This window comes from Lolium rigidum, chromosome 3, assembly GCF_022539505.1.
Source record: "Lolium rigidum isolate FL_2022 chromosome 3, APGP_CSIRO_Lrig_0.1, whole genome shotgun sequence".
In the NCBI taxonomy this organism is placed as follows: domain Eukaryota; kingdom Viridiplantae; phylum Streptophyta; class Magnoliopsida; order Poales; family Poaceae; genus Lolium; species Lolium rigidum.
Genome location: NC_061510.1, coordinates 147,639,975 through 147,660,608, shown reverse-complemented (window position 1 = coordinate 147,660,608; position 20,634 = coordinate 147,639,975). Strand labels below are relative to the sequence as shown.

The following is a 20,634-nucleotide window of genomic DNA, read 5'->3' as shown; positions in this document are numbered from 1 at the left end:
GAGATATACATGTTACAAGTTGAAAGCAACCGCTGAAACTTAATCTTCCTTTGTGTTGTTTCAATGCCTTTACTTTGATTTATTGCTTTATGAGTTAACTCTTATGCAAGACTTATTAATACTTGTCTTGAAGTACTATTCATGAAAAGTCTTTGCTTTATGATTCACTTGTTTACTCATGTCATTACCATTGTTTTGATCGCTGCATCCACTACATATGTTTACAAATAGTATGATCAAGGTTATGATGGCATATCACTTCAGAAATTATCTTTGTTATCGTTTTACTCGCTCGGGACGAGCGGAACTAAGCTTAGGGATGCTTGATACGTCTCCGACGTATCGATAATTTCTTATGTTCCATGCCATATTATTGATGATACCTACATGTTTTATGCACACTTTATGTCATATTCGTGCATTTTCCGGAACTAACCTATTAACAAGATGCCGAAGAGCCGGTTCCTATTTTCTCGCTGTTTTTGGTTTCAGAAATCCTAGTAACGAAATATTCTCGGAATTGGACGAAACGAAGACCCGGGTTCCTATTTTCACCGGAAGCATCCGGAACACCCGAGAGCCGCCAGAGGGGGGCCCTGTGGGCCCCAGATGATAGGGTGGCGCGGCCTGGGCCCTGGCCGCGCCAGCCTATGGTGTGGCCACCCCTTCGACCCTCCTGCGCCGCCTCTTCGCCTATATAAAGCCTCTGTCGCGAAACCCCTGATGCGAAGAACCACGATACGGAAAACCTTCCAGAGCCGCCGCCATCGCGAAGCCAAGATATGGGGGACAGGAGTCTCTCGTTCCGGCACCCTGCCGGAGCGGGGAAGTGCCCCCGGAAGGCTTCTCCATCGACACCGCTCTCCACCGCTATCTTCATCACCGCTGCTGCTCCCATGAGGAGGGAGTAGTTCTCCATCGAGGCTCGAGGCTGTACCGGTAGCTATGTGGTTCATCTCTCTCCTATGTACTTCAATACAATAATCTCATGAGCTGCCCTACATGATTGAGATTCATATGATGATGCTTGTAATCTAGATGTCATTATGCTAGTCAAGTGAGTTTTACCTATGTGATCTCCAGGAGACTCCTTGTCCCACGTGTGTAAAGGTGACCAGTGTGTGCACCGTGTGGGTCTCTTAGGCTATATTTCACAGAATACTTATTCACTGTTGAATGGCGTAGTGAAGTGCTTATTTATATCTCTTTATGATTGCAATATGTTTGTATCACAATTTATCTATGTGCTACTCTAGCAATGTTATTAAAGTAGTTTTATTCCTCCTGCACGTGTGCAAAGGTGACAGTGTGTGCACCGTGTTAGTACTTGGTTTATGCTATGATCATGATCTCTTGTAGATTGCGAAGTTAACTATTGCTATGATAATATTGATGTGATCTATTCCTCCTACATATGCATGAAGGTGACGAGTGTGCATGCTATGCTAGTACTTGGTTTAGTCTTTTGATCTATCTTACACTAAAGGTTACTAAAATATGAGCATTATTGTGGAGCTTGTTAACTCCGGCATTGAGGGTTCGTGTAATCCTACGCAATGTGTTCATCATCCAACAAAAGTGTAGAGTATGCATTTATCTATTCTGTTATGTGATCAAAGTTGAGAGTGTCCACTAGTGAAAGTCTAATCCCTAGGCCTTGTTCCTAAATACTGCTATTGCTGCTTGTTTACTGTTTTACTGTGTTACTACTGCTGCGTTACTACTGCTTGTTTACTGTCCTGGGCAAAGCACTTTTCTGGTGCCGTTGCTACTACTTATTCATACCACCTGTATTTCACTATCTCTTCGCCGAACTAGTGCACCTATTAGGTGTGTTGGGGACACAAGAGACTTCTTGCTTTGTGGTTGCGGGGTTGCATGAGAGGGATATCTTTGACCTCTTCCTCCCTGAGATCGATAAACCTTGGGTGATCCACTTAAGGGAAACTTGTTGCTGTTCTACAAACCTCTGCTCTTGGAGGCCCAACACTGTCTACAAGAATAGAAGCTCCCGTAGACATCAACGACCTCCTCCTACTGTTGTATGGATGACCTTATACTCCTTCCCGATGGCCTCCTGCTCCTCCAGTGGCCTCCTCCTCCTCCACCACCTCTGGCCTCCTCAACCGACCTCCTCCTCCTCCTCCTCCGGTGGCCTCCTCATCCTCCTCCGGTGGCCTCCTCATCCTCCTCTGAAGGCCTCCTCCTCCTGCACCACCTACACCGGTGCGGCAATGACAACACGGCAGCCCACGACCACTGTTTTCAAGGACAAGCCCGAGCTAGATCTAGATTTAGATCGGCCTTTTTTCCGATTTCGAGAAAACTTACTGCCGGCGCACCAGGCTAGTGCGACGGAAATAAATCGTGTTACCGCTAACGCACCAAGCTAGTGTACCAGCGATAAACCGTTACCACTGGCATGTTTCCACCGGCGTAAGCTGGTGCGCCGGGGATAAGCAAAATATGTGTCCACATCGGTAGGCCTTTTCCTAGCAGTGTTGCATGGTGAATTCGAATCTTGCCGATGCTTTTGGCTGAGGAGCGTACCCACTTACAACCTAGCTGTTAGGTGTAGGGAATTGATCAGGTCGTGGAGTATCGATCAAGCCTTGTCTGATTGAAATGGGTACTTATTTCTCACTCTTTGCATTTTAAAGTAAGTGTTGCACTTTTCTTTAGATATGGATGTATTCGAACGAGAAGAGGATGGGTTTCGAGGAAAAAAAAAATTCTATTAAAATACGTCTAGATACATCTATATCCCGATAAAATGATGACACTTATTTTAAAATAGAGGTTGTACTTTTTGTTCCGCCGAGAAGGTAGAGTCTTACTATAGCGGTTAATAGCATCCAAACCTATTAAGATAAAGAACCTTATTTCTTATTCTGCTCAGAAATGTTCTTGTCTTTATATTTTACATTCAGAAATTCAATTTAGCTCCCGGGTGCGTATGCTTCCTCTACCAAAAAATTATATTTCAAAGAGCCGAATTTTTTTTAAATTTTTTTTTACATGTACAACTTCATAATATATGTGTGTTCGTCAAGTTTCACGAAAAACCAATATTTTTTATAAATGGTCTATGTAAAAAAGAGAAAATTTATCTTGTAAAAAGCATTATTTCTAGCACTAAGTTTTATTTTTTTTATACACATCACATGATAAGTCATTTTTTTATGAAACAACTTTGTCAGCGTGTAGCACGTGAAAATGTTCGTACGGGTTTTTCGTTTCAATTTTTTTAAAATTCAAAATATGTGTAAGATGAATTTTAAAATAGAGGGAGCATATGCTCCCATGCTGCAAAACACAACTCCCACATTCAGCTTCTAAGCACAGTGGGCTCTTCTACGCCGACATATCCCTAAAGAGCACTAAGCTCCCAGGGTCGCGCGCACCCCTGGATGCTCTGCCCGTCCCTTTCGCGGGACCCGCAGCGCTTGGTGGGACCTACCATCGTTGGGTCGGTCGACATGTCGGTTTGGAACAACGTGTCCCTTGAAAAATCACAAACCGATACAGTTCCAGAGAATCAGGCAACACAACTCTCTTTCCCTTTCCCCTGCTACAATGCGGCGAGAGGGAGACGACCGCCCGAGAGTCCCTTCTCACTGGCGAGTCCGACGGTCAGCTCTGGCTCATGGCTCTGTGAGGAGGTGCAGACCACGACTCAACGCCGGTGGGTGGGGATTAGGTCTAATTTATGTAGTTTAGGGGTTTCATGCGAGGCGGTCGGCGTCATCCTGGCGTAGGAATAAGGTCTCCCCGCCCCGTCCTTGCTGTAGAGGTGCTCGGAGGAGCGCCGACGAGGAGTATGTGGATCTTTTGGCGCGGTGGGCGTTCGATGCTTCGGCCTTGTGCGACGGTATCGGCATGCCGCGCAACGAGGATGGTGGCTGTCTCTATGGGCGACGGTGGCTTGAAGGTGCGGTATTTGGCCACCTCTTGCAAGGTAGAGCACCGACGAGCCCAGATCCGGGGTGGATGGAGGTGGAGCACCGCTGAGCCCTGATCCGGGGCGGCTTGGATGTGAGGGATGACGACAATAAGAGGGGCCGGCCCATTAGAAGAGCAGATCCACCGCCGTCCCGATTACCATCGGCATCCTCGATTCCAGGTCGTCGAGGTATGGAACCTCCTCCGCCCCGAATGACTTACTTAATGTCTTCCCTGTTTCCCTGTCAAATCGATTGAGATGGTAAATTGGGGAGAGAGCACACCGGTGGCAGAAGACACACCAGTTAACCAGATCGGCAGCGAGGGTGGCTGGGTCACCCGATCCGGTCGAGTGCTTGCGCGGTGCTGGGAGGGAGATGTGCTAGGGGAGAGAAGGGATCCTATCTTTGCTTGACCACTGGCTTCTTGCTGCTGCTGCCTAGGAGATACGTGCGTGTTGCTTCTGCTGGCTGCTAATTTCTGAGAGGGAGTGAGAGGAATTGGTGAGACGTGGCTTGGTGCTCTACGTTGCTGAGAGGAATTAAGAGAGATTGAGAGATGTGTTATTTGTTGCTACTGATCAAAGACAGGGAGATAGATGGTTCTAGAGATTGGAAAGAGGGTTGTGTTGCTTGTTTTTGTAGACAGTGTTGAATGGTGTTGTTTATGTTGAATACAGAGAAATACAAAGAGAGATATGATTCTTTGAGTGAGGCAACAGTGAGAGGTGAATATAGATTTTTTTATGTAGAAAATAAGAAAATCATTGGACCCTTTGTTTTGTAGGTCATATATCATGACTGAACTAAAACCACCTTAATGCCATTATTATACATACAGATATATTACATGGAAATTTCAAACTGGAAGAAAAAGGAGACAACCCTCTCAATCTCTTGTATATATGCAAGATTTGTGAACAGATCAATATTTAAATGAAAACAATTTTCTTTTGGTACGATGGAGCGTAAAAGGCTCATTCAACTCCTGACATTTACAGATTACTTTGAACTGCATTGTCTTTGTCATTTTATTCAAAGGTATTTTTTCCATATTCTCCATTAGATATGTCTTATTTTAATTATTTACCAGGTAGTATCTGCAAGAGTTGCCCACTCTGTAAATGTACTGGATCAACCAAAATAGTTCAATCTTTAGTTATTATATTTCCGTTCGTTCAAGCACTTACGATGATGCTCTTAAATTTGAACACAGAAATTAGTTCCAAATTTAGTGGATGTGTAATTTCGAGTGATCCTCACAACTGATGTTTATCAACAGTAGCAGAGGTAGCACCTTAATTGTTTTGTTTTAGAAATGGGAAACATAGTCTCAGTATCTTTGGTTTTGTTCATCATAATAGATGAAAAGATTAATATATGCCTATTTGTTGCATATTGAAGTGAGTTATTTCCATGTTGAGACAAGCTTTTCCCGAAAGGTAATATGCTACAGAGGCGGTACTTTATCTCATGCCTTTGCTTCTCACGATAGATTGCTTGCGATGTTCGGTGGGCTTACCATGTCCTTGTCAGCAAAAAAATTTACCGTCCATTATCTACTTTATAGAGAAATTATAGAGTGCTTGCCCTTCTTTGGTGAAAATTCACTTCATGTCCATTACATAATTTTCGCAGAAATCACAGGGTGCTTATTATTGTCATACTTGCCTTTCTTCTGAACAGAATTTGTAGGAAAACAAAAATGCCATGTCTTTTTTTTTACTCAGAATGGTGCATACAGGAGAAAGTATTTATTACTCAAAAAATTATAGGCATTATGTCCTGAACAACAAGAAATAATGCGGCTTCTGTATGGCATTCACGTTGGTCATTTCTGAATAGTATTTGCAACTCCAAAAAATAATTATTTATGCTATTTCATACATATTAGAAATTGCTGATTTGTCGCAAGGTTGGGTAGAAATAAGGTGCAGCTTGCACGGGCTGATGCTAAGATGCAATTTACTCTATCTGTTCCTATTTAATTTGCTTGACCCTAATATTTCTAATTTGGTTGTAAAGATATTTTCCAGGCTGTAGCCCAGTTTTTCTGACATTGTCGAGGTAAAACCTATCCTTCATGGATCAAATAGAAGTAACATTATTCATAGATTCCTGACATTATTGTACTAGCAGACCTGAGAACTGCCATAGCTTGGGAAGATGCAAAGTTGCGCATTGCTGGAGCAAGGTTCACGTCCATATTGTTTCACTTGCCTTTTGTACTGTCCGATCTTATTGTTGTCTGGCTTGTGATCTCTTCCTTTCTAAAGTTGTTCGGTGATGTATCTGCTTAACCTGAAATTAGACTTATGGCGATTTAGGGAGTGCCTCAGTTTTGCTAGACGGTGCCACTGGCGGCGTCTTCTTTAGTGGTGGAGATCACTGTCACTGGCGACGTCTTCTTTAGTGCTGGAGATCACTGCCACTAGCGATGCATCTTCAGTGGTGGAGATCCGAGTCGAGCTTACTTGCGCTAGATGAAGCCGGCGTGCCAACCAGGGAAAACAAGGAACTCGACCATCCGTAGAGACATTGCAATCTGTATTTCCATGTATGCTCACTGACATGCCCATGCTTCCAGTATCTTTGTGAATGATGCTTTACACTTTTTTTTCATGGTCCTTTGAGATCAGATGGTCCAGGTCTTTGGTTTGCTGCCTATATAAATATTAGAGTATATGTGGCTTGCAATAAAGCTTATTGTGATAGCCGCGGTTGGTTTGTTTGTAGACCTATGCGAGAAGCTAACTCTGAAACCATGCATTTGCTGTAGCCTTTGTGCTGATACGGTATGTTTGAATAAGTACTCCTGAACTATGTAATGAGTTTGTCTTATTTACCAAGCGAGACAGAACCACACCCACGATGACACACCAACACCGACGCGAGAGAATCAAATTGCTAATATCGAAGGACGGCGCAGCAGAGCGCGCCTGGACCATCTAGTATAGGTCCTAAATACGACACCAGCTCTCGTAGATTATCCTTGCGGTGCCGTTCCTCATGGAATGCGTGTACCAACTTTTAGTTCCTCGTAATAATTGAAGAACCGTGATTCATAGTATGCCCTTGACCCGATACCGGCACTGCGCATAGGCTTGTGACATCAATATTTGCTTTACATGTTATTTATTGCATTGTATACTATATTTCGTTTGAAATTCTGTAGTGACTATTGATCTATTAAACTGATTTTCCTTAAACATGAGCTAAATTTATTTTTCCGAAAATCCTAGGTCCGCCGCTGTCGTGGGGACGCCTGAGCGTGTGGACCCGGGAGCACCTCGCGTGCAGCTCGTCGTTCATCACGATGTTGAAGCAGTGGCGGATGTCGAGCGACTCTAGGAGTGGGCAGCCCTCGAGGATTGCCGCTAGGCCACCGTTGCTGATGCGTTTCGCGAAGAGCTGCAGCGAGCGCAGCTCAGGCATCGTTGTGGCAATCGCAGCCGCCTCCACATCCCCGGAAACTCGGCAGTCTTCGAATCGCCCGCTGCTCAGCCGGAGACGCTTCAGCAGCGGGCAGGCCTTGCCGGCGGCCGCGCACGTCTTGGAGAAGTCCATGAGGTAGTTTGAGACCTCTAGCTCCTCTAGGAGAGTGAATTTTGTTATCGTTAACGCTAGAGACGTGTCGCAGATGCTATCGCAAGAGATGAGACGGAGGCTCTTCAGTGAAAGCGCCCTGCAAAACAAGCACGTACCCGCTTGAGTCTGAATTGTTGCTGAGCAATAAGTTGATTATAATCTTGAGGGCATAAAGTATTACACATAAGAAAAAAATTGCTTATCACAGAATGTAAATAAATCTTCTTTTCTAATTGCAGCACGGATGGTCCGAATTTCCTGTCCACGCTTGGTTCACAAAGACTCTTAGTCCTGAGTGCCAGTATTAGAATTCTAACCTAATATCTCTCCGCTTAAAGTGTGTAACCAAGTAGCCGCGTACATTCAAAATTGCCATTTTAATTTTGCCTGCACATTTTAACTTGGTGGTGTGCATCCAGAAATGACTTAGTCCCGTGCACGGGACTTCCCATGCACGAAACCACTATGTTTCGTTGCGTTTCAATAAGTCTACGATTTCTAAAACCTGATGAAACTTAATGATATTTGGTAGCATCAATCGTAAAGCAAGAAACAATGTGAATCCGACAGTAACCACATGCACAGGACCTCCCATGCACGGGGCAATCTCCACTCTCGGTGTGCATCGATGTCAATATGACATAACCAAACATCTTTTTTTATGGAAAAAAGGTAGGGAGATTCCTTAATTATGTAATGTGTATTGGGTACTTACATATACAAAGACTAAAAACAGAATGTGCTAAAATAGTTTCTAACCAATCGAAAAATTGGAAAGTATACTTTTTTCTAGTCCAGTGACCCACCGAGACAAATTCAAGTACAGTACGTATGCAATATTGGTGCCATTTATCAGAAGTGGGGGCTTCATTATTAAAAGAGTAATTTGTTCCTTCTGACCCAAATGCTTGTTCCATGAGGCGGAAAAAGGGGCATCTTCAACTTGGCTTTGATATCACTAAAAGCTTCATAAACCAATAGATTTGTATGATCTTGTAGGGCTAATATAATCTCAACCAAAGTTTTAAATATCAAGCTATAGCCTTTTGGGAGATCGAGCGGCTATGTCATTTATAGGCTAAATGAGAAAAAACAGATAATAGCCGGCTATATTTAGCCTCTAATTTAGCCACTAAACCTCATGCATTTTTAATTTCTCTTCTCTTTTCTTTCTTATTTCTTGTTTTCTGAATTTGAATTTAATATAATTAGATAAAACTTGTGAGTTGAATAATTAAATACTTATTTGCCTTGAATAGTTGAATAAGTTGTATCACGAATCGAGTTTGAGTCACAGTTTTCCTCTTCTTTTGGTAAAATATGACTGAAATATTCCAAGTTTTTTGAAAAAAAAAGCTAAATGAAATAGCCCGCTATAACCCGGCTATAGCCTTTTATAGCCTCCAAAAAAATCGTAGCTAAATGAGATAGCCGACTATTTTAAACTATGATCTCAATATCTTTGGGAAAAGAAGATAGGACTAGAAAAGATGCTGGAGGGATTCCTCGACATTGCAGTTGTGCAAGGTAGAGTTATAGGAAGGAATCTTTTACGGTACAATTTACTAGGATATTTTATGCAATTCACAAGGCAAGAACATCATAACACAGATTTGGATTGATTTGTTACGAGATTAAAATAAATTGAATCATACCACATCATAACTTGATATTCTGATGCTACTTACCAAGCATACGCATGTGACTCGATTGATCCCATGACCCATTTTTTGTTTGTCCACAAGATTTCACGTAAATTATTGATACATTTTCTTCAAATTTTAAATACCGAAATCCAAAATGTTCCAAAACTACCGAAATTTCAAAAAAAAAATAGTTGGTACCAAATTTATCTCTTTACGGAATATTTTTGCTCCTAAGACTAAGGGCATACCAGCCACGGATCTAATCAGGCCATGCGGGAGTGCTGAACACAGGCTGATGTCGACGCCACATCGTTCACCAAAAGACGATCCATCCATGTCATTGGCACAACAGCTGGTCAACCTAATTTAACGTCGGACAAACGTCGGTTAACTTCGACTAATGCGGTGGCGGTTCCTCAGGCGGCCACAGGCAAGGCGTTCCGTCGCCTTACCCATGTGGTGACAGTAATATGCGTCACCAACTCCTCGCGTACATCCAACGTTTAAATAGGCTCCAGCACCCCCCCCCCTCCCCTCCTCACTCACATTCCCACAACCCACATCGCACAATTGCTGCCACTAGACCACTCAAATTAAGCACTAGCGTAGCGACACCAATGATGTCTCAGAATGGTAATGGAAACGTCACGAACGTAGCGGTGCTACGGCAGAGAGTGGCTCCGACCCACAATTTGATGGTCGATGAGGTGTATGAGCTCCACGACAACTGAGAGGGGGCGCTAACGGACATGGAGCGTTGCGCCATCTCGGGGATGCCAACAACGTAGAGAACTAATAGTCTGTCTTCCGCCATCAACGGGCTCCTGCCACGATGGTGCCAGGTGCCCCGAAGAACAAGAACGATGAGGGCGGCGAATGTTGATGGGGTGTGCCCAGGCGCACCCTCGACGTTGTCATCGCCTATGTCAAGGGCGACAGAGAGCATCTACCTCCTTACCCTAGCCATTTCATGCACCAACGTGATGAGCTTTGAGCAGGTCGACGCCGCGCTCATTCTCTTCGGGGGCACTCTACTAGTCTGCGGCGCACCGCGCCCTTTGTCGTTGGCGGACGTTGGAGTCAGGTGTGTTGTTGTGTGCCGCTGTAGACCCCCATGACAACCCATTAGGGGCGTTGTTGTGTGCCGCTGTAGACCCCCATTCTGAAGTATATAAGTTTTTTCTCTATGAATGTCAAGAGATCCTAATTCTTTGACCACTTACACGGATTGTTTATACATGAGAGAATAAAATAATAAGTTATTATAAGCAATGTTAAGAATGGGAAGTTTCCTTTATTAGGTGGATCTTTATGCCTGCTAAATCTGCTCCTTGGTGAAAAGATACTACTCTTAAAATCAACTAGTAGTATTGATTAAAGTGAACGGTTAATATTTTCCGATCCCTACCGTAAAAAGCCTCTGTAGGTAGGGTTGGCAATGGGTACCCATGACCCGCGTACCCGCCGGGTAAAAACCCAATAGGAGTACGGGTATGGGATAAAATATTACCCATGGATTTGTAGATGGGAAACATATCATACCCATCGGGTAGAGTGGGTACGGGTATGAGATCATAGAACCCATACCCACGTACCCATGTACCCATCTAAATTTAACAAGTGGGCCATCGTAATATTCTAAACTACTCAACTTTCCTCCTAATCATGCCTTCATGTTGCTAGGTTGAACCTCACGTTTTTTGGTCTTACAATCGCTGCTAGGTTAGTGAGAATTAGACCTCTATTTACAAGTGTTTCACGTCTTGTCGTATTTTTTAGATCAATTTGATGTGTTGTAAGCACGGGTATTTTTACTCGCGGGTACCCATTTACCCTGCCGGGTGATGGGTATGGGAAAAACTTGTACCCATTGACGGGTATGGGTATGGGTGATGGGTAAGAATGAAAGTGATGGGTATGGGTATGGGATGGTTCTATCCGTACACATACCCTGCGGGCGATAGGGGGAGGGTCACAAGATTCTCTCTTTTAAGAGAATTCCTAGTACTTTTCTTTTTTTGATTGAGGGAGAGAATTCCTAGTTCTGATCGTAGGTAGGTAATCTGATCGTAGGTAGGTAATCTGATCGTAGGGTAAGTAATCTGATCGTAGGTAGGTCCTGTCTTGCAACTCCTTTTCTTGCTTTGGATCGCGGATCGAGAAAACAAGAGAATGGGATTAGTTAGAATCCTTACGATGTATCGCTGAGGAGGAAGATGACGCTGTCGTCGAGGTCGCCCTCGGCCCAGAAGGCCTGGCACTGCCCCGCGCCGCGCTTGACGGCCTCGCGCGCCATGCTGTTGATGCTGTAGGGGAAGATGGGGCGGCGGCCGTGGAGGCGCAGGTCGACGCGGCGCCATAGCTGGGGCTCCTCCCGCGCTGCCCGCGCCCAGGGCCCGCACACCTGCGCCGCCCCCATGAGGATGTCCAAGTGGCCCAGCCTGAGGAGCACGGTGAGCAGCGCGTCCCGCGGCAGCTCCGCCCAGTCCCTCGTCGCCTCCTCCGGCGCCGGCGGCCGTTCTCCTCGGTGGGACGAGGAGGACGAGGAGGAGGAGGCCATGGCTATCAGGCTATGGCGCACGACGCCGAGCTGCGGTGCCAACACGGCGTGGAAACTCGAGATCAATCGCCGAGGCGCCGTGCCAGCGACATCAAGTGTTCTTGTAGCTGCAGTAGGTACGACGAAGTAAGACGTCCAAACCGCCTCTGAGTCACGTCTGACTAGAAACAAGACAAACGGCCGGCCCACATCTGTTCACACATAATATGGCGGTGAGAGCGCGCACGCGAGGTATAAAGTATAATTTGTGACATCAGGTTCTCATTTAGTCATAAACTCATAATGCAGGTCAAAGCTCAGCTATTCATACTTGCTGCTGCTTCTTTGTCATAATTTATGATATCAGGGTTTCATTTAGTCATAATTTGAGGCAGCCAAAGCCCTCGTCGTCTCGCACGCCATTGACCCTTAGAGCAAGATGAAGGCTCCTCATAACCCGTGGCCTCAATCTGGCGTAGCGTCTTGTTTTGTCTGCTGGCTAGTCTTATCAATTGTGTCCTACGCTGACTGTTTCTGTTTCATTCGTGCCATAATCCTAATAACAGTATCCACCATTTGACTAAATTTGTATGCACTTCTTTGTAGGTTTAATTGTCCATTTGTCTTCGGTATCTCTAAAGTTATTGAGTAGAATAAAATACCCTTGCCCAGGAAATGCTCTTATCTATGGCCCTCCTATTAGCGCACATCCGTACCTTAGGTTGAATGAACGCCTGTGGTGACTTCGTCAATTTCAAGATCCAATCCGCCGGTTCAGTCTTCTGGAGGTGCTCATAGGGGTAGGGTGTGCGTGTGTGCGTTCATAGGGGTGAGTGTATGCGCGTGTATGTGAGCGCCTGCGTTTGTACTGTGTTTTTCAAAAAAAAAAAATCTTTTATGAACTTTGTTATATTATGATCCAAATTTATATTAAAAGAAGGCTAACTTCTGACGAACGGAGTAAGGCCCGTCGCTAAGTAGGTTTGGGCCAAATAAATGGCTCATGTACACATTTTAATTCGTCCCTGAATTGGAACCGCCTTTTAGTGCGTGAATAAATGGCTCCCATGGCCCACGTACACATTTTAATTGTCATTGCATTCATATTCATGTTGTTCTCTACAACACACCTATTCGCATAGCCATGGTCGATTGGAATTGTCCATGTTAGTTCTCGGACTCCAGTGATGACTCCAGCAAACAAAAGACACCTAGACCAACTTATATAGCCCAGCCTATGGTCTTCGCTGCATCATATACATCAATGATAAGAACCACACTTAAGGCCGAGGTCACGGAGGCATGAAAGAGAAGAAGGAAGAAGAGGTGTCCGAGGTCGCCAAGAAGAGAAGGCACAAAACACTACGGGAGACTAGGAGTCTGCCGACGGCCGCCAGCCGTCGGCACAGCAAGGAAGGCCATCGACACAGGCTGTGTCGACGGTGACCGTCGGTGTTTTCTCGTCGGGCAAGATCTGGTCGGGGACAGCCCAATCACCGTCGGCACAGACTGGCCATCGGCACAGACTGCTGTGCCGACGGTTTTACCCACGGCATAGTATTTCAAAAAAATTGAATTTATTTTTGAAAAAAATTCAAATTATGTTTTTTTGAAAAAATTCAAACATTTTTTTATTTTGATGTGCCGATGGCTTTACTGTCGGCATAGCATTTTAAAAAAAATTGAATTTTTTTTCACTTTTCTTCTTTTTCTTCTTTACTTGTTAATCTTTCACAATCACACTTTTAAGTCTAAGTACACCTAATGTTAGGTCAAATTGCACTTGTGGTCAAACTTCTCGGTTGGTCACTCATCCTCACACTACTCCCGCCCCGGCACACTTAACTTCTTGGTTCTCTTCGGATAAGGCTCAATAAAAGAAATGACACTTTGGTGTTAATACTACCGTATCAATCATATTAACCCTTTGACCGTGATGCCACACCTCTATATTTTTGAATTCTAAACAATTACTTAAGTAAACAGTAATGAATATATATATAAATAGTAATAATATAGAATTTGAAAAACAATTAAATGATTTTATTTTTTTTCTTCTTATTTAATTATGGAATAATTATATCTGTAAATACGAATTTGGCAAATAATATGTCTAAATTGATCAGAAAAATGAGAGGAATACAAATATGACATCCATATCATATTTTGAACCTACAAAGTTAATTTACCTTAAAACCATGAGCATTAGATCAAGTACCTCTAGTTTAAATCTGACTAACTTTATCGAAAATAAGGTGGGAAACGGCCTTGGCATGGCATAGTTTGCCGAAACGAGGTTATATTTGGCACGTGTGTGGACCGTAGGATGGGAAGAAAAACCCTGGACGCGGATTTCTAATCCGATCCATGGCGACCATTTTTCATTTTTAGCATGCCCAAACGTTTGTCTTATGAAGCAGGTACATGGGACGCATTTTAGTATAACGTGAAACCTCCATGCGGTGATAGTAGACCACCTACGCACCACCTATCACATGTCATGTGACGTGTTAGCTTTTTGGGAATCCGTGCGGCTTCTGGTGGTGTCCCGCCGAATCCGATGGAAACTGGCCGGATTTGAACTCGGCGTCAACTATCCGTCGCTTAAGAAATTCCGGAAAAAATGTTTTTAGTTCTACGATGCATCATTATATGTGCTAATTTTTGTCCGTTTCGTTTGTCCGGTACGACAATACTGCATGTCCCGGGAGCGTGTTTTGGCCAGATGGCAAAAAATCCAACGGACCCATGTGGCGTCATTTTATATGTCATAGTAACTATTTAGTTTGTCAAAATTGGGATACAGCAATTATTTGAAAAATCCTTCACGAAAAGGGCTATTACTTCCGGAGTTCTATGGATTTCAGGGGAAATGAGGTGGGAAACGGCCTCGACATGGCATAGTTTTCCGAAACGAGGTCATATTTGGCATGTGTGTGGGCCCTAGAATGGGAATCAAGACCCTGGACGCGGATTTTTAATCCGACCTACGGGCGACCATTTTTTCATTTTTAGCGTGCCCAAAAGGTTTTTTTTTGTGAAGCAGCTACATGGGGCGCATTTTAGTATGACGTGAAACCTCTGTGCGTTGATAGTAGAGCACCTACGCACCACCTATCACATGTCATGTGCACACGTTAGCTTTTTGGAAACCCGCGCGGCTTTCGGCGGTGTCCCGTCGAATCCGCTGGAAACTGATCGGATTTAAACTAGGGGTCAACTATCCATCGCTCCAGAAAATTCCTGAAAAATGTTTTTAGTTCTATGACGCATCATCATATCTGCTAATTTTTGTCTGTTTAGTTTGTTCGCGAATGGGTGCACCCGCACGCCCTGTATGGCGATACCACATGTCCCGGGGGGGCTGTTTTGGCCAGATGGCAATTTGAACGAAACCAGAAAAATCCAACGGAGCCGCGTGGCATCATTTTATTTGTCATGGTAACTATTTTATTTGTAAAAATTGGGATACAGCAATTATTTTGAAAAACCCTTCACGAAAAGGGCTATCACGTCCGAAGTTCTATGGATTTCAGGGGAAACGAGGTGGAAAACGGCCTCGGCATGGCATAGTTTGCCGAAACCAGGTCATATTTCGCACGTGTGTGGGCCCTAGGATGGGAAGTAAGACCCCAGACGCGGATTTCTAATCCGACCCACGGGCAACCATTTTTCATTTTTAGCGTGCCCAAACGGGTTTTTTTTGTGAAGCAGCTACATGGGACGCATTTTAGTATGACGCAAAACCTCTGTGCGGTGATAGTAGACCACCTACGCACCACCTATCACATGCCATGTGCACGCGTTAGCTTTTTGGGAACCCGTGCGGCTTCCGGCGGTGTCCCGCCGAATTCGTTAGAAATTGACCGGATTTGAACTAGGGGTCAACTATCCATCGCTCCAGAAATTCCGGATTTTTTTAGTTCTACGACGTATCATTATATGTGCTAATTTTTGTCCATTGGGTTTGTTCGCAAACGGGTGCACCCGCACGCCAAGTACGGCGATACCGCATGTCCCAGGGGCCCTATTTTGGCCAGATGTCAATTTGAACGAAGTCAAAAAAATCTCACGGCGCCGCGTGGCGTCATTTTATATGGCATAGTAACTATTTTGTTTGTCAAATTTGAGATACGGAAATTATTTTAAAAAATCCTTCACGAAAAGGGATATCACGTCCGGAGTTATATGGATTTCAGGGGAAATGAGGTGGGAAACAGCCTCGGCATGGCATAGTTTGCCGAAACGAGATCATATTTGGCACGTGTGTGGGCCCTAGGATGGGAAGCAAGACCCCGAATGCTGATTTCTAATCGGACCCACGGGAGGCCATTTTTTCATTTTTAGCGTGTGTAAAAGCCATGAAATTACCTCGAACATTATAGCTCATTTCTAAGAAGGTTTGTTTAGGTATTCAAAATATTCCGATATTTTTCTATGATAGATATTATTTTTTTGCAAAATTTGATATATTATACTTATTTTAGAATGATTTAGTCATGCTTTTTCGAAGATTGACGTGGAGAAATAGTAAATAGCTATGCTGGTCTGAAGTGAAAAAAAGAAAAAAAAATGTTGTGCCGACGGTGGCCGTCGTCACCTCCGGCCTGTACCGACAGTCAGTTTAACACCGACGGCCATCCTTATCACCGCTCTCCGGAGGCTCATGTGCCGACGGCCCCGATATTTTTCCGTCGGCACAAACTGTACCGTCGGCACATCTATGCTCTCCCGTAGTGAGAAGCGCGACTGCTAGGCCGGATTATCCGCCCACACTAAGCATGGCTTCTAGGCTGGATTATCCGCCCACACTAAGCACGACTGCTAGGCCAGATTAACCTCTCACTATTCTCTTCGTATGCCTAAACTACCCTTCCTTAATGGCTCCCTATATATAGGCGCCCACCCCCCCTTCATTAGCTAGAGTAGAATGAACTAGAATTAGGCTCATGCCTCCATCATCCCTAGTGGATTAGGGAAACCCCTCCTCTCTTAGACAGAAATCTATGAGTTGTATCAATGTCCTCTTTATGTGATTAATCTACTTGTGTGATTCTACTTCAGTCTCTCGCACTAGTGATTCTATCGATTGCATACCAATCTCTCGTTCGGGGATTCTACCTCGTGTCTTTCCCTAGTGATTCTATCGGGACGGTGGTTCGGTTCGTTGAAAGCATCATGTTCATCCCTCACCCCCTCCATTTCTAGATTAATTCGTGAGATCAGGCCACACAATTGAGGCTTAGCCAGCATCATCTACGAGTAAAGTTGGTATCTAGATGGGGAAGACTGGCCTATGGAGAGGGGGAGCAGCGATCCGTTGAATGACCACATCGATGACGAACTAGTATCTATCATTTCGGGAAGTGTGTACATATAGTGTGAAGTATATAAGACTGTCTTGGTTGTATATATACTCCTTTCTAGCTAATATGTATAATTTTTCACATGTTATTCTTTTACATATAAATCTGACAATATTTTGAATATATAGTGTAAATTATGAGTCAACTTGTAATTGTTTCACTTAACTCAATGCATCTTAAATATTTCATATTAACATAGTCAAACCGATAAAGTAAATATATATACCTTGGTATGATTGTATATGAGACATGAGTATAACTGTATCCATGAGTGAAAAGTATTTTTTTCATATGGAAATATATGTCATAGTATCTAGTATTCTAGTGGCATTAATTTGGCATGGTAGATGTTAACAGCTTTTTCTAAAAAAATGATAAAAACTTAAACCGTTTAACTTTTGAAAAAAAAAGGGCGTCCCCCGGGGGATCTGATTTCCCAGCCCCCGGGTCGCCAGCCGTTGGATGGAACAACCTCCACCGTACGATCTGGTCGGAATTAAGACATCGTCCCGCTTTTGCTGCCGGGCAGCAAAAACTTGCGAATTGCAGCAAAACAACTAAAATCAGCTTCCCCGTCGCCAACCTCTCCTCTCGGGCGCCAAGCTCTCCGGCACTGGCGACGGCCGCGCGGCAACCGCCGGAGACAAGCCCCTGCAGCAACCTCCGCCGCGTGATCCATGGCGCATCTGCTCCGATCCGTGCTGTACCCTCCTCCAGGCCATAAGAACCACCTAGTCCCACCGCCAATTGTTGCTTCAAGCTCTGGATCTAACCAGGGTCCTCGCCGGCGAGCTGCGGCAGATACGGCGAACGCCAGAGCAGGAGAGCCGTTGCAGCAACCCATCCATGGAAGATTCAACAACCCTCCGGTGTTTTTCAACCAGAACCCCGAAGATGACCAACCAGCTGCATCGGTGAGTTCTTCTCTCTGAATCTCCACGAGTTCTGCTGCTGCAGTTTGCTTCTATGCTGCAAAAAAACTTGTAGACCTAGTAACCGTGTAGCCAGGTGCTGAAAATTGCTACACGTGATGGGATTGGCCTTTGTATTAAGAAATATTTGTGCTTCATGCAGCAATGATGCTGCATATAAAATTATTGCTACAAATATAGTGCTGCACATATTCTTCATCATATATAGTTGGTCATTTATGCTTCTCAAAAAAAGTTCAACGAGTAAAATAAAGTGCTTGCAGAGGTAGTCCGGATTTTGGACTGCATATTGCTACGTAAAAAGTTGCTTCTAGCTACAAGACTATAACAAAAATTCATGTTATGTCGACAGGGGTTTGTTGCCGACAGCATCCTTCAAGGTTTTGACCTCAACAAGCCAGCGCAAACAGAAGGTTATGATGGTGCTGATCAAGATGGGAATGATGCAGCAAAATTTGTTCCTGGACCAAATAGTACAGCAAGTGCAGGTGCTTCCAATGTTGCTGAAGAAGATGGTGAAGAAATTTGTTCACAGCCTGTGGTTCCATTTGTTGGGATGATGTTCGATGACCTTGAAGTAGCAAAACAAGTATACAATGACTATGCGTGGAAGCTTGGTTTCGGCACACGCATTGGAAACACCAAGTATAGCACAGCACGAGGAGTGTCAAAGGACACAATACTGAGCAGAGTGTTTGAGTGTGTGCATACTGGTAAACCAGCAGACTGAATGTAAGAATGCTCGCTGCGAGAAGCAAAGAAGCTGCTTGCAAAAGTAAAAGAAGCTTCGTTGATATGAGCAACATTGGTGAGCAAAAGTCAAGAAGCAAACAAGCTGGTTACTGAGATGGACGTGAACGAATCAAAGCAGCGTAATATTTTGCTTCGATGTGATCGTAAAGCACATATGGTTGTTGGGAAGCGGAATGGCCATTGGTCCGTCACTCGTTTTTAAAGAAGATCACACCCACCCAATGGTGAAGCTAGCAGGGAGGCGACGCTACTACGGATCACATAGGAAAGTCCCAGAAGAAGATTTCCAATTCCTACAGACGCTACATAATCAAAACATTACAACCGCTCAGATAATGGGTTGTCTAGGAAGTGTGCATGGTGGCGACCCAAGGACGCTAGGCTACGTGAAGAGAGATGTGTCTAACATAAGGACAATGCTGCGAGAGGAAGTATCACAGCGTGATATGAGCATGGTGATTGAGTACTTTGAACGCAGGAAAGCGAGAAAGTCCAAATTTCTTTTATGACACACAAGTTGATTCAAACAATGCTCGTCGGAGGATTATTCGGGTGGATGGAAGGACCGAGCACTATACCCCAAGTACAAGGACTGTGTTTTCTTCGACACAACCTTTTGCACCAACAAGTATAATCTTCCTTTTGCCCCAATTGTGGGAATAAATAACCACACACATACGATTGTTCTAGGTTGTGCTTTGCTACCGGATGAAACAACAGAAACATTTAAGTGGGTATTTGAAAGGTGGATGCTCGCAATGAATCAGATGCACCCAGATCATATAATGACGGACCAGGACCGAGGCTATGGCTACTGCAATTGACAAGGTATTTCCAAATTCAGTACACGATGTCTGTCTGCTACCATGTGCTGCACCTAGCAAGGAAAAACTTGGTCCAAATTTGGGAGAAGGCCATCCATTTGCGGATGCATTTTACTCATGCATATATGGAACCGATACTATTGAGGAGTTTGAATTCTGCTGGCAGCATATGCTGCGAAGCTTCGACATGGCGAGAGAACAACCACCTCAATAATATGTGGAAGAGCGAGAAAGACATGGGCACCAGTTTACTTCAAGAAAAGTTTTTTCCCATTCACAAGCACAACTGGAAGATCGGAAGGCCTTAACTCATACTTCAAGACATTGGTTCGCCCTAGTGACTCCGTGTGGAATTTCGTGCAGCAGTATGAGTTGTGCCAGAATTTGATGTTGGATCGTGAAGACAATGCGGGCTTCACAATGGAGACGACGACAAAGCAAAGCTTTGGGGCAGGTGAGACTCTTCCATGCTACACAACACTTATACATTGTCCCCTAATGAATATGTAGCATTGTTTTATTATTACCTGGAGCATTTACTAATTACATTTGTGACAAAAACAAAATACGATTACAGCATTGAAGAACAGGCATTGAAATTTTACACAAGGGAAGTCTTCGACAGGTTCCAAAAAATGGTTCAGAGTTCAACAAGATTTTACCCTATCCATGTAGAGGCAGAAGGCTTATGTTTTGATCTTGTTCCAAATCAAGACCTTGATGTGAAAACTTATCGGGTTGCAGTTAACCCTGAAGAAGGATTGTACACATGTGGATGCAACATGTTTGAGATGTGTGGTTTAATATGCCCACATATCATTAGGGTGATGGTGCACCTCAATGTGCAGCAAATACCAGGAAGATACATGCTTGAAATGTGGTCTGCAGCAGCAACAACACATGCCCCTGAACCTGGGACAAATACAATCAGATTTGGTGTCCCGACAAGTAACACACTCAAGTACAACTCACTGTGCAGAAAGATGAACCAGTTGGCATCTGACGCATGCTTCGATGATGATACATATGTTGCTGTATCCCGCAT

General features: G+C 44.2%; 1 protein-coding gene across 1 annotated transcript; it reads right to left on the bottom strand.

Annotated features, from left to right (window-relative positions):
- Positions 1-7,141: 7,141 nt before the first annotated feature.
- LOC124695644 (putative F-box/LRR-repeat protein 23) lies at positions 7,142-11,735 on the bottom strand. The gene is made up of 2 exons (XM_047228469.1): positions 11,371-11,735; positions 7,142-7,626 (listed from the first exon to the last, which is right to left on the bottom strand). The coding sequence occupies exons 1-2, from the start codon at positions 11,733-11,735 to the stop codon at positions 7,146-7,148; spliced, it is 846 nt and encodes a 281-aa protein (XP_047084425.1). The 3' UTR covers positions 7,142-7,145.
- Between the last annotated feature and the right edge of the window lie 8,899 nt (positions 11,736-20,634).